General features: G+C 38.6%; 1 protein-coding gene across 1 annotated transcript in view; it reads left to right on the top strand.

Annotated features, from left to right (window-relative positions):
• Window positions 1–14,415, top strand: part of TTN (titin) — a 243,708-nt gene that overhangs the window by 184,031 nt on the left and 45,262 nt on the right. Inside the window, exons 200-221 of the mRNA XM_059820083.1 lie at window positions 34–3,000; window positions 3,104–3,424; window positions 3,538–3,822; window positions 4,030–4,329; window positions 4,644–4,946; window positions 6,056–6,331; window positions 6,446–6,745; window positions 6,836–7,138; window positions 7,380–7,679; window positions 7,805–8,092; window positions 8,181–8,477; window positions 8,567–8,869; window positions 8,963–9,268; window positions 10,071–10,358; window positions 10,465–10,755; window positions 10,850–11,137; window positions 11,312–11,902; window positions 11,993–12,097; window positions 12,600–12,797; window positions 12,883–13,179; window positions 13,320–13,907; window positions 14,001–14,303. Coding sequence (XP_059676066.1) covers window positions 34–3,000; window positions 3,104–3,424; window positions 3,538–3,822; window positions 4,030–4,329; window positions 4,644–4,946; window positions 6,056–6,331; window positions 6,446–6,745; window positions 6,836–7,138; window positions 7,380–7,679; window positions 7,805–8,092; window positions 8,181–8,477; window positions 8,567–8,869; window positions 8,963–9,268; window positions 10,071–10,358; window positions 10,465–10,755; window positions 10,850–11,137; window positions 11,312–11,902; window positions 11,993–12,097; window positions 12,600–12,797; window positions 12,883–13,179; window positions 13,320–13,907; window positions 14,001–14,303 — 9,498 coding nt within the window. The remainder of the gene's footprint in view (window positions 1–33; window positions 3,001–3,103; window positions 3,425–3,537; window positions 3,823–4,029; window positions 4,330–4,643; window positions 4,947–6,055; window positions 6,332–6,445; window positions 6,746–6,835; window positions 7,139–7,379; window positions 7,680–7,804; window positions 8,093–8,180; window positions 8,478–8,566; window positions 8,870–8,962; window positions 9,269–10,070; window positions 10,359–10,464; window positions 10,756–10,849; window positions 11,138–11,311; window positions 11,903–11,992; window positions 12,098–12,599; window positions 12,798–12,882; window positions 13,180–13,319; window positions 13,908–14,000; window positions 14,304–14,415) is intronic.

Below are 14,415 nucleotides of genomic sequence, written 5' to 3'. Positions count from 1 at the left end.
GAAAAGGTGATTTCTATTTTTCTCTAATTTCAGTACCTCCATCTGTGGAACTAGATGTGAAGTTAATTGAAGGTCTTGTTGTTAAAGCTGGCACCACAGTGAGACTTCCTGCGATTATGAGAGGTGTGCCAGTTCCCACTGCAAAATGGGTTACTGATGGCATTGAAATTAAAACAGATGGCAGACACAAGATTGAGACGGACAATTATTCAACTGTACTTACCATCAAAGACTGTATAAGAAAAGATACAGGAGAATATCTACTTACAGTATCTAATGCAGCTGGCAGCAAAACTGTTGCTCTACATCTTACAGTTTTGGATGTTCCTGGCCCACCAACTGGTCCTATTAATATTCTTGAAGTAACACCAGAACATATGGTTATTTCTTGGCGCCCTCCTAAAGATGATGGTGGGAGTCCTATAATAAATTATATTGTTGAGAAGCGTCAATCAAAGAAAGAAACTTGGGGCGTGGTTAGCTCTGGAACAAGTCACACAAAAATTAAGATTCCACGACTGCAGAAAGGCTGTGAATATATTTTCCGTGTTCGGGCAGAAAATAAGATAGGCATTGGTGCACCCCTTGATTCAGAACCAACAGTTGCTAAACATATGTTTGATCTACCATCCCCACCTGGCAAACCAACTGTTTATGATATTACAGAAAATGCTGCAACAGTGTCTTGGACCCTACCAAAATCTGATGGTGGAACTCCAATAACTGGTTATATACTTGAACGTCGGGAAGCATCTGGTAAATGGGTGCGTGTCAATAAGGCACCAATACTTGATATGAAATATAGAGTCACTGGTCTTTTTGAAGGCAACACATATGAATTCAGAGTTTTTGCAGAAAACATGGTGGGCTTAAGCAAACCATCTCCAAGCTCTGATCCAATAAAAGCATCACGTCCTATCACTCCTCCTGGACCACCTATAAATCCAAAATTAAAAGACAAAACCAAAGAAACAGCTGATCTTGTGTGGACAAAGCCCCTCAAAGATGGTGGCAGCCCCATTCTGGGATACATTGTGGAATGTCAGAAAACTGGAACTACGCAGTGGAACAGGATTAATAAGGATGAACTCATTAGACAGTGTGCTTTCAGAGTACCTGGGTTAATAGAAGGAAATGAATATAAATTCCGAATAAAAGCTGTCAACATTGTGGGAGAGGGAGAACCACGAGAACTGGCAGAAACTGTGCTTGCAAAGGATATTCTTTCTCCTCCAGAAGTAAGCCTAGATGTGACCTGTCGAGACTTAATTACTGTCCGAGTAGGCCAAACAATCCGTATTACTGGTAAAGTAAAAGGCAGGCCAGATCCTGACATAACATGGTCTAAAGATGGCAAAGTACTAGTCCAAGAAAAGCGTGTTGAAATAGTCCATGATCTACCTAATGTTGAACTGCAAGTGAAAGAAGCCAAAAGATCTGATCATGGCAAATACATAATAGCAGCTAAGAACAGCTGTGGACATGCACAAGCTTTTGCTGTTGTTAATGTACTTGACAGACCTGGACCATGTCAGAACCTGAAAATAAGCTATGTCACAAAAGATTCTTGTATGATCGCTTGGGAGAGTCCAGTCGATAATGGTGGCTCTGAAATTACAAATTACATAGTAGAGTACCGTCAACCAAACCAGAGGGGATGGTCAATTGTCTCTTCTGATATCACTAAACGATTAGTAAAGGCAAATCTTATAGAGAACCGTGAATACTTCTTCAGAGTTTGCGCAGAAAACAAAATAGGTCCAGGTCCTTGCATTGAGACCAAGACTCCCATCCTTGCCATCAATCCTATTGACAAGCCTGGAGAGCCAGAAAATCTTCACATTGCAGAGAAAGGAAAGACATTTGTATATCTGAAATGGAGAAGGCCAGATTATGATGGTGGAAGTCCCAATTTAAGTTATCATGTTGAGAGAAAACTGAAAGATTCAGATGAGTGGGAAAGGGTTCACAAAGGCAGCATTAAGGAAACACACTACATGGTAGATAAATGTGTTGAAAATAAGATTTACCAATTCCGAGTTCAAACCAAGAATGAAGCAGGTGAAAGTGACTGGGTAAAAACAGCTGAAGTTGTTGTGAAGGAAGATCTGCAGAAACCGGTGCTAGACTTGAAGTTAAGTGGGGTGCTAACTGTGAAAGCAGGTGACACAATTAGAATTGAGGCTGGAGTCAGAGGAAAACCACAGCCTGAAGTTGTATGGACAAAAGACAAAGATGCCACAGATCTAACCAGATCTCCAAGAGTCAGTATTGAAACAACTTCTGACACTTCTAAGTTTGTTCTCACAAAATCAAGGCGTAGTGATGGTGGGAAATATGTGATTACTGCAACTAACACAGCTGGTAGTTTTGTAGCATATGCTACTGTTATAGTCTTGGATAAACCAGGTCCTGTAAGAAACTTGAAAGTCACTGACATTTCAAGTGATAGGTGTACTGTTACTTGGGACCCTCCAGAAGATGATGGTGGTTGTGAAATACAGAACTACATCCTGGAAAAATGTGAAAGCAAGCGTATGGTTTGGTCTACATACTCTTCCTCTGTCCTAACAAACTATGCAAATGTGACACGCCTCATTGAAGGTAATGAATATATATTCAGAGTTCGTGCAGAAAATAAAATGGGCACTGGTCCACCAACAGAAACACACCCAATTATTGCAAAAACGAAATATGATAGACCTGGACGCCCCGACCCTCCAGATGTCACAAGAGTTAGCAAAGAAGAGATGACTGTAGTTTGGAATCCACCAGAATATGATGGTGGAAAATCAATTACAGGATACATTTTAGAGAAGAAAGAGAAACGATCACTAAGATGGGTTCCTGTTACTAAGACTGCAATCCCAGAGAGACGCAAGAAGGTTACTAATCTCATCCCTGGTCATGAATATCAGTTCCGCGTCAGTGCTGAAAACGAAGTTGGACTTGGAGAACCAAGCTTGCCATCAAGACCTGTAGTAGCAAAAGACCCAATAGGTATTATACCACTGTATTCTACTATATTTTGGTTTAATGTTAACATAAAAGATTGCTAAATTGCACAACTGTGTTCTTATCTGTAATTTTTACTGTCTTTCAGAACCACCTGGTCCTCCCACAAACTTAAGAGTGGTTGATAGTACAAAGAGTTCCATAACCCTTGGCTGGGGAAAACCAGTGTATGATGGTGGTGCTCCAATTATTGGATATGTTGTGGAAATTAGACCAAAAGTTGAGGGTGCTGATCCTGAAGCAGGATGGAAACGATGCAATGTTGCTGCCCAAGTTATTCACACAGAATTTACAGCCACCAGCCTGGATGAGAACCAATTATATGAGTTCAGAGTTTCTGCCCAAAACCAGGTTGGCCTTGGCCGACCAGCTGAACTGAAAGAAGCTGTGTCTCCCAAAGAAATACTTGGTGAGTTTTTCCATTCACTTTATGAATATTTGCACACAATCTTTATTTGCTCTGGTTTTATTTTATTTTATGAGCTAAACTTTGCATTTTATTTCTTTAATTTTGTCTTTCAGAACCTCCTGAGATTGAGTTGGATGCAAGCATGAGAAAGTTAGTCACTGTCAGGGCAGGATGCCCTATTAGGCTTTTTGCCATTGTTAGGGGTCGCCCAGCACCAAAAGTCACATGGAGGAGAATGGGTGTTGATAATGTTATCAGAAAAGGACAAATTGATCTGGTTGATACTATGGCCTTCTGTGTCATCCCCGATTCAACACGTGATGACTCAGGCAAATACTCATTGACACTTGTTAATGCAGCTGGAGAAAAGGCTGTATTTGTGAATGTCAGAGTCCTGGGTAAGTAATGAGAGAAATACCTCTAGCCAATTTTTTAACTATAATGAATGTTCATTGCAGGAATTTTAATGACCCCCAGGTGCTACAGTTTTTGAGCACAACTGTATCAGCTAACACTAACTCCCCCTGCATAGGAAGCTGTTAGCCCCCTTTAATTTTAACTTATTAAAGAAGAGAAAACTAGCATAAATTGAAATTTCTTTACAGATACTCCTGGACCTGTGTCGGACTTCAAGGTTTCAGATGTCACCAAGATGTCATGCCATCTTTCATGGGCCCCTCCAGAGAATGATGGTGGTAGCCCAGTGACTCATTACATCCTACAGAAACGTGAGGCTGACAGGAAGACCTGGGGAACAGTCACTGCAGAACTAAAGAAAACTAGTTTCCAAATAGCTAACCTTGTACCTGGAAATGAATATTTCTTTAGAGTAACAGCAGTAAATGAATACGGGTCAGGTGTTCCGAGTGACATACCAAAACCCGTTCTAGCAACAGATCCCCTAAGTAAGTACGCCTTTATGCACATTTTATGTTTTTTCTCTAATTTTAATAAGGTTTTGCATTTTTTGAAACTTGATGTTTCTAAATTGGGCAGTGCTACTAATTTCTCAATGATAAACTTAAATATTTCTGTGTCAGTTTCTTTAAAATAATACAATCTATGAATATAGTAGCTTTGCAATTATTAAGAATTTTGCTCTTTTCAATATTGTCCTTGTTGAACTAGCATGGATAGCATCCAATAATTCAACAAGTATTCAATAGTCGAAAATCTTGGAAATTCAATGTTTAATGTGTTTCTTTTTTTCCCCTGAAAGGTGAACCTGATCCACCACGAAAACTTGAAGTTACTGAAATTACAAAGAATAGTGCTACTCTAGGTTGGCTGCCACCACTGCGTGATGGAGGCTCTAAAGTTGATGGGTACATTGTTAGCTATAAAGAAGATGATCAACCAGCAGATCGCTGGACAGAATATTCAGTTGTTAAAGATCTCTCCATTGTTGTAGCTGGTCTTAAAGAAGGAAAGAAGTACAAGTTTAGAGTGGCAGCTAGAAATGCTGTAGGAGTAAGTTTGCCAAGAGAAACTGAAGGAGTATTTGAAATTAAAGAACAACTCAGTAAGTAACAATTTAAATACTACTTGTGTTGCAATATTCTGCTTTAATAATGAAAAGAGCAAGAACTCTAGTTCTTTGAGTGAGTCCCAGAAAGACATATGCTTTATGAAGTCATCTGGAGGATTATGGTTAATAGTATTGAATTTTTTGACAGGTCAGAAAGGATGAGAGTTGACCACTAATTCAGAATTATTAAAGAATTCTCAGGTATAGTTTCAGTTAGAACCAGAAGGTAGGAACTAAGGAGAAATAATAAATACCTTAAATGAACTTAAAATGAAAGAGAAAAAGAGCCAGAGTGGAAGTTTGAGAGATAAATGGAGCCAAAAGTGGGAGCTGTTTTAAGATAACAGAAAACAAGTGGTTATATTGTAGGGTTGTTTGAGAATGTAAAACAGAAGGCAAAGAGGACAGGTTGGCCTAATTAAGGTAGTAGGCTCCCTAAGAACATGGGAAGACGTAGGGGTAAGGAGCAGATGAGAAGAATCTTCTTCATTTGTGACATGGAAAGATGAAGAGAGAGGTACAGAAGCAAAAGAGAATGAAAACTAGCCAAAGGCAGGAAGAAAAGTGCACCAAACATACTGCCAAGTTTCTTTTGGAAGAAATCGGAAAGATTTTGTGCAAAACAAGAAGCAGGAGAAGGGGCTTTACTTGAAGAATAATTCAAGAGTATAAAAAGATTGACTGTGGAAATGGGTTTAATTCAGCAAGAACTTCAGTCTGTCTTTTCTCCTCCTTCATGTTTGTCCTGTAGAAAGTCAGCAATAAGTGAGCAATGACAAGTTCCAGATATAAAGAGGAATTATGTGTCATGAATTAATAGTGCACAAGTCTCTACATAAACATGTAAGAAGGCAATCCAAACTCAAAAATATTTCCTTATAAACTGTACAAGAATGTAAAAGTAAGACTGGAATAGATATTGCCCACTGAAGAATCTCTAGTTGTCCTTAAGTGAAACCTAAATTTAAAGTTATCAAGTCATTCTTAATGGTGATTCCACTTGAGAGAGAAGCAGAGAAATTTGACATGAAAACTTAAGAAAAAGTATATAACTATGTCACAGAAGTTGAATTTGTGTGACTGTGTGTGATTTTTTTTTTCAGTCCCACCTAAGATCCTGATGCCTGATCATGTTCACATTAAAGCTGGAAAGAAACTGAGAATTGAAGCTCATGTGTATGGGAAGCCTCAGCCAGTCTGTAAATGGTTGAAAGGAGATCAAGACGTAATTACATCCAGTCGCCTTGCTGTGCATAAAGCAGAAAAGTCTTCTGTTCTTATCATTAAGGATGTGACTAGAAAAGATTCTGATTTTTACACTCTTACTGCAGAAAATAGCTCTGGTACTGATAGTCAGAAAATCAGAGTGATAGTCATGGGTATGTTCCATTTGATTATTTTTAAACCCAGCTTTAGACAAAACTAGTTTTAGTATATTCCAGTGGTTGACATTTTCTTTCATCCCTTTTTTCTTAATATACTTTTTTGTGCAGATAAACCAGGTCCACCACAGCCTCCATTTGATATTTCTGAAATAGATGCTGATGCTTGCACTCTTGCGTGGCATATACCTCTCGAAGATGGTGGCAGCAACATTACAAACTATATAGTTGAGAAATGTGATGTAAGCCGAGGAGACTGGGTAACAGCTTTAGCTTCAGTCACAAAGACAAGCTGCAGAATTGGAAAACTGATTCCTGGAGAAGAGTATATGTTCCGCGTTCGTGCTGAAAATCGTTTTGGGATTTCTGAGCCACTTACTTCTGGCAAGATGATTGCAAGGTTCCCATTTGGTATGTCAGTTTTTGATAGCAGCATTTCTCTTCTTAGTCCTCCTAGCAAGAAAGCATGTGATTGATATCCATCTTTCTATGTCTTTCTAGATGTTCCTAGTGAACCAAAGAATGCACGTATTACCAAGGTCAATAAGGACTGCATTTTTGTTGCCTGGGATAAACCAGACAGTGATGGAGGTAGTCCAATCACTGGTTATCTCATTGAGCGCAAAGAAAGGAACAGTTTACTGTGGGTGAAAGCTAATGACACAGCTGTGCGCTCCACAGAATACCCTTGTGTGGGGCTCATCGAAGGTCTTGAGTATACTTTCAGAATTTATGCATTGAACAGAGCTGGAGCAAGTAAACCTAGTAAACCAACTGAGTTTGTCACAGCAAGAGCACCAGTTGGTAAGCCAAATATACCAATAATTTGCAACAGACTACTGTTTTTATGGTCATTTTCAATATATCTGCAACTCTTTATGATCTTCAGTTTGCCCTTATGTTTATATTTTCATGTTTATCATGACTGCACTGTGAGTGCACTGTGTTGGTATGCTGTAAATAGGATCCAGCACTATTAAAGCCATTTTTTAATATGTTAGCTTTTTTGGAAAAGCAGACTATAACATGATCTTATTTGCCTTAGATCCCCCTGGAAAACCTGAAGTTATTGATGTCACTAAGAGTACTGTATCACTTGTATGGACAAGACCAAAGCATGATGGTGGTAGCAAGCTTATTGGCTACTTTGTTGAAGCTTGCAAATTACCTGGTGATAAGTGGGTTCGGTGCAATACAACTCCACATCAAATACCCCTAGAAGAGTACATTGCTACTGATTTGGAAGAAGATGCTCAATATCAATTTAGAGCAATTGCCAAGACAGCAGTCAACATAAGCCGACCTTCAGAACCTTCTGATCCAGTGACCATTCATCCAGAAAACGGTAAGAAATATAAAAGCATTTGAGAACTCTGATAAAAATCTATGCCTGTTGAACTAATGCTCATGTGAAGAATGAGATGTTTATCTCTTACCAGGTTGATTAACTCTTGGGCTCTTTCCTTTCAGTTCCCCCTAGAATAGAGTTGGATCTGTCTATGCAATCACAGCTTACAGTAAAAGCTGGAACTAATGTGCGTCTGGAGGCAAATGTATATGGCAAGCCAATGCCAACAGTCACCTGGAAGAAAGAAGGAGAAGTTTTAAAGCCATCTGAAGGTGTTAAGATCACCACTAAGAGAAATCTTGCTACAGTTGAGTTGTTCAGTGTTAACAGGAAACAAACAGGAGACTACACTATTACTGCTGAAAATGCAAGTGGATCAAAGTCGGCAACCATTAAGCTTAAAGTACTTGGTAAGCTAAAGACTGTTAATAAATGTGTTTATAGTTAAATGATATAGCAAGAAATAGAGCTATAACAATGTGATCTTAATTCTTCTAGATAAGCCTGGTCCACCGGCCTCCGTTAAAATCAAACATATGTATGCAGATCGTGCAATGCTTTCTTGGGAGCCTCCTCTGGAAGATGGAGGTTCAGAAATTACTAACTACATTGTAGACAAGCGTGAAACAAGCAGACCAAACTGGGCCCAAGTCAGTGCCAATGTACCCATTACAAGCTGCACAGTGGAGAAGCTAATAGAAGGACATGAGTATCAGTTCCGCATATGTGCTGAAAACAAATATGGTGTTGGAGACCCTATCTTGACTGAACCAGCAGTTGCTAAGAATCCATATGGTAAGTGCTTTGTAGGATAGCTTCATTAGTCACTGTTTTTTTGTGTACATTTATGAATGTAAACATAACTTTCAAATAAATCTTCACAGATGTACCTGGACCTTGTGATCCACCAATAATTAGCAATGTGACGAAAGACTTTATGACTGTTAGCTGGAAGCCACCAGCTAGTGATGGTGGATCGCCAATAACTGGTTATATACTTGAGAAGCGTGAAACTAAGGCTCTTAACTGGACAAAGGTAAACAGAAAGCCTGTCATTGAAAGAACTGTTAAGGCTACTGGACTCCAAGAAGGAACAGAATATGAGTTCCGGGTGATAGCATTGAATAAGGCTGGACCTGGCAAGCCTAGCGCACCATCTAAAGCAGTGTATGCTCGTGATCCTCAATGTAAGCCAAAAGTCTCAGATATTTTCCATTATTATTTCCAAATACGTTTGTACAGCATTTGATACGATAACTTTATGTAATTTTAATTCTCAGATCCTCCTGGCCCACCTGCTTTCCCAAAAGTGGTTGATACTACTCGTAATTCGATAAGCCTGTCATGGAGCAAACCAGCATATGATGGAGGAAGCCCTATTATTGGTTATCTAGTGGAAGCAAAAAGAGCTGACACAGACAACTGGGTCAGATGCAATCTACCCAAGAACTTACAGGCTACGCGATTTGTAGTAACAGGGCTGATAGAAGATACAGAGTACCAGTTCCGCGTTTATGCTGTCAATAAGATTGGATACAGTGATCCAAGTGATGTTCCCGATAAACACACTGCCAAAGACATTTTAAGTATGTTCACTGAAAACAAATTACCTTGTTGACTTTTGTTTTAATTCATGGGATGGGTTCCAAAGATAGGGTTTGTCACAGATCACAGAAGCAGATTAATTTGGAATATGTAATTTCTCAAAAAATGTAGGTTAAAAGTGGCTAATTTGGAAAAGAATAGGGCAGTTAGGAACTGAGTAGAATCTGACTGGTGTCTGCTTTTTTCATTTATATGCTAGATACTCTTCTGCCCCCTATTATGGGTCTACAAGAACTTTTTCTTTCTCTAATCCTGAAATTAGACTTTTCAGATCTCTTTTCCATTCTTAAAACTTTCAGTCTTCTTCATGTCTTCTAAATAACTTGAAGCCAAGATTATTATTCTAAGCATCTGTGTGGCACACTATTTAATTGTATGACACTTATTCTTTAAAAGCTATGCTGGCTTCTGTATGCATTTTACTGTATCTGCAAAACCATTGCTTCACAGAACCGTCTTGGTTCAAGATAAGTAGTACAGTCCAGAAGGTTTTGAAACTCCTTTGAGTTCTAGAGGAACTAGGAGACTTCTTCATATGATAAGTAATGTAAATGGTGGAAAAGGCAGAAAAAAAGGAAGTGAAATCAGTGCAAAAAAAATGCCAAGTTTGCAAATGATCTTGAAATGGAAGTCAGGACACTAACTCATTAACATCATCACAGGCATGAGAACAAGTTGTTTAATCCAGTGAAATGCCAGTAAAGAGGGAATTTTTGTCACAGTAACTTTACTGATAGTCTTAAAGATGATGTTTTAATTGCATGGGTTTTGTTAAACACACAGTTCCTCCTGAAGGAGAACTTGATGCAGAACTAAGGAAAGTCCTTGTGTTGCGTGCTGGAGTCACAATGAGACTTTACGTGCCAGTAAGAGGACGTCCACCTCCAAAGATCACATGGTCTAAAGTGGGTGCCAACCTAAGAGATAGACAAGGATTAGACATCAAGTCAACTGATTTTGACACCTTCCTGCGTTGTGAAAATGTAAACAAATATGATGCTGGAAAATACGTCCTCAGTCTGGAGAACAGCTGTGGCAAAAAGGCATACACCATTGTTGTAAAAGTACTTGGTAAGTGTCAGGGTTTTCCCCATTATAATACATTTGTTAACTTTTTAACTGATTTTTTTTGTATTTTGTTAGCTAAATCAAATGTGGGGTTATTGTGTTTATCTAGATACTCCAGGCCCTCCAATTAACCTGACTGTAAAGGAAGCATCTAAGGATTCTGCCTTCATTACATGGGAACCTCCACTAATAGACGGTGGCAGTCCAATCACAAATTATGTCGTTGAAAAACGTGATGCAGAAAGAAAGTCATGGTCCACAGTAACAACAGAATGTCCAAAGACAAGCTGCAGGATAACTAACTTAGAAGAAGGCAAATCTTACTTCTTCAGGGTCTTTGCTGAAAATGAATATGGTATTGGTGACCCCTGTGAAACTCGTGATGCTGTTAAAGCTTCTGGTAAGAAAAATTAATCCAGTTTACCTATTTTGCTATTCAAATAATTTTTATTTTTAGCTTGAATAGACACTTACTATGCTTTTCTTCCTTCTAGAAACACCTGGGCCAGTTGTAGATCTAAAAGCTTCAGCTGTAACGAAATCATCATGCAATTTAGTATGGAAAAAACCTATCAGTGATGGTGGAAGCCGTATTTTTGCATATGTTGTCGAGGTCCTGATCGGTGAAGATAAATGGCAAGAAGTCATGCAGGCAAAGAACCTCCATTATTCAATGAGAGATCTAAAAGAAGGACAAGAATACACTTTCAGAGTGAGAGCCCAAAATGATGCTGGATATGGAACTCCAACAGAGCTCACAATTGTGGCAAGAGATGATGTTGGTAAGAAGCAACTTACGATCATTAATTCAATGCTTCACTTACCCAAATTACTTTTATTTTATGCTTACTGTCATTGCTATGCATACATACAAATCAGATGCCTTTAAAACAGCATCTTAATTTTATCACAGAATTTATGCATAGTTGAATAATGGGTTTCTTTTATTTTTACAGTGGTACCTGATCTTGATTTAAGAGATCTACCTGATTTGTGCTATATAGCTAAAGAGGGTAGCAATTTCCGTCTTAAAATCCCAATTAAAGGGAAGCCTGTCCCAACTGTAACCTGGAAGAAAGATGAAGACCAGGCACTTACTGAGAGTGGAAGAGTTGCATTTGAATCTACAGCAGTTAACACCACACTTGTAGTACATGACTGTCAGAAAGCTGATGCTGGAAAATACACAATAACTCTGAAGAATGTTGTTGGCAGCAAGGAAGGCACACTTTCTGTGAAAGTTGTTGGCAAACCTGGCATACCAACAGGTCCAGTGAAATTTGAAGAAGTCACAGCTGATGCCATAACCTTAAAATGGGGCCCTCCAAAAGATGATGGTGGTTCAGAAATCACTAACTATGTCCTAGAGAAGAGAGATAATGTAAACAATAAGTGGGTGACTTGTGCCTCTGCAGTCCAGAAAACAACGTTCAGAGTTACAAGACTTCATGAAGGAAATGAATATACATTCAGGATCAGGGCTGAAAATAAATACGGAGTAGGCGAAGGTCTTAAATCTGACCCTGTCATTGCAAAACATCCATTTGGTAAGTATCCATTACAATTTTCAAAATTGAAAAAAATGTTTTAGGGGGATATTTATTATTAATGTTACTGCATTTTTTTATATTGTTTAGATGTGCCAGATGCTCCCCCACCTCCCAACATTGTTGGTGTTCGGCATGAATCTGTAGCTTTGACTTGGACTGATCCCAGAAGAACTGGAGGTTCACCAATCACAGGTATATCCCCAAAAGCCTCCCTAGTATTTCAGTTCTTAATAGTTCTCTCTCTCTGTCAAAGGGTAAGATAAAACTACCAGGTGTTTATGCTTTAAATTGACTGATTGATTGATTGATTGATTGATTTCACTGTTTTACTTCCTACTCTTTCTCTGTGACGAATTTTTAAAAAAATTTAACTTAAAAGTCAGGAAAAGACTAACTGAGAAATAATATTTTTGCACACAGCCAAAATATCTAAAGAAAGAAAAACAAACTCACCTATATGTTACATTACTTGGGTCTATAAAATTAGCAATTTGCATTTACAAACACCTCATCATTGCAATTACATACATCTGTGATGTATGTCCACATCCATTTCTTAATCTGGTTTTCAGTGTTCCTCTTGCACAGTGCCTATGTGACATGCCATACAGGCTGTATGATGTTTCACAATGCTATGAGAAATGAAGACTTCTAGGAAACCCCTCATATTTTCATCTCACCATTTATCTTCTAGGTTATCACATTGAAGTCAAAGAAAGAAATAGTCTTTTGTGGAAAAGAGCAAATAAAACACCAATAAGAACGAAAGATTTCAGAGTGACAGGGCTGACTGAAGGTCTGGAATATGAATTCAGAGTAATGGCAATCAATATGGCTGGAGTAGGTAAACCAAGCCTGCCATCTGAACCAGTTGTGGCACTTGATCCTATTGGTAAGTCATCAGGAGAATAAAAAGGAAAATTCTGAAATTTGAAATAACTTTTGTTTGACCACTATTTATTATTTTTTTCTTCTAGATCCCCCTGGGAAACCTGAAGTTATCAATGTAACTAGGAACTCAGTAACACTCATTTGGACAGAACCAAAATATGATGGTGGACATAAGTTAACTGGCTATATTGTTGAAAAGCGTGATTTACCCTCAAAGACTTGGACAAAAGCTAATCATGTGAATGTTCCAGACTGTGCATTTACTGTAACTGACCTCACTGAAGGCTCCAAATATGAGTTCAGAATTAGAGCAAAGAACACTGCTGGAGCTATCAGTCCTCCATCTGAATCCACAGGAACCATAATATGCAAGGATGAGTATGGTATGTAGATGGCATTAAAAATGTAGAATTTTATTTGAATAATTAATACCAAATCATCTTTCTTTTTTTTTTTTTTTTCTGTGTTCTTATTATAACATTTGGGGGTTTGTTTTTGTTTCTTTGTCTGTTTGTTTTGACAGAGGCACCAAGCATTGTTATTGATCCCACTTTGAAGGAAGGTTTAACAGTAAAAGCAGGAGACACCATTACAGTGTCTGCTATTAGTATCCGTGGCAAACCACCTCCAACTTCAGCATGGTCAAAAGCTGGAAAAGATTTTAGACCTTCAGAGCTTGTGCACATTGAAACCACACCAACTTCTTCTACTCTAACTGTCAAATATGCAGCCAGAAAAGATTCTGGAGAATACACAATCACTGCAACCAATCCTTTTGGCACTAAGCAGGAGAGCGTACATGTGAAAGTTTTAGATGTTCCAGGACCTCCGGGGCCTATTGAGATCAGCAATGTTTCAGCAGAAAAAGCAACTCTTACATGGACACCTCCTGCAGAAGATGGTGGATCACCAGTCAAATCATATGTTCTTGAAAAGAGAGAAACTAGCCGACTACTCTGGACATTGGTTGCTGAAAATATTGAAAGCTGTAGGCATGTTGTTAGCAAGCTTATTCAAGGAAATGAATATGTTTTCCGTGTCTCAGCAGTAAATCAATATGGCAAGGGTGAACCAGTACAATCAGAACCAGTTAAGATGGTGGATAGATTTGGTATGTAGAACAAGCTAAGAAGTTCCAGTGTGTTTTTATTAAACTTTGAAACCATGATTTTTGTTTTAACTGTACTTTTTACTTCCTTACCAGGTCCCCCAGGTCCTCCTGGAAAACCAGAAGTAACAAATGTGACTAAAAATACTGTCACAGTTACCTGGAAAAGGCCAGTAGATGATGGTGGAAGTGAAATCACAGGTTACTATGTGGAACGAAGAGAAAAGAAAGGTTTAAGATGGGTCAGAGCAACAAAGAAACCAGTTTCAGATCTTAGATGTAAAGTAACTGGTCTCCTGGAAGGAAATGAATACGAATTCCGTGTCAGTGCAGAAAATAGAGCAGGAGTTGGACCACCAAGTGATGCTTCAAACTCAGTCATATGCAAGGATGTTGCATGTTAGTATCATGCCTTTTCTTTTTTGGGGGTGGGTAGGATGGGTGGGGAGCACATTCAGACAGCATAAGAGTGACTTCCTCTGTAATGTAATGTTTTATCTTTTTCTCACTT

This window comes from Gavia stellata, chromosome 8 (assembly GCF_030936135.1).
Source record: "Gavia stellata isolate bGavSte3 chromosome 8, bGavSte3.hap2, whole genome shotgun sequence".
In the NCBI taxonomy this organism is placed as follows: domain Eukaryota; kingdom Metazoa; phylum Chordata; class Aves; order Gaviiformes; family Gaviidae; genus Gavia; species Gavia stellata.
Note: the sequence above shows the minus strand (reverse complement) of the source record. Positions and strands in the feature narration are given on the sequence as shown.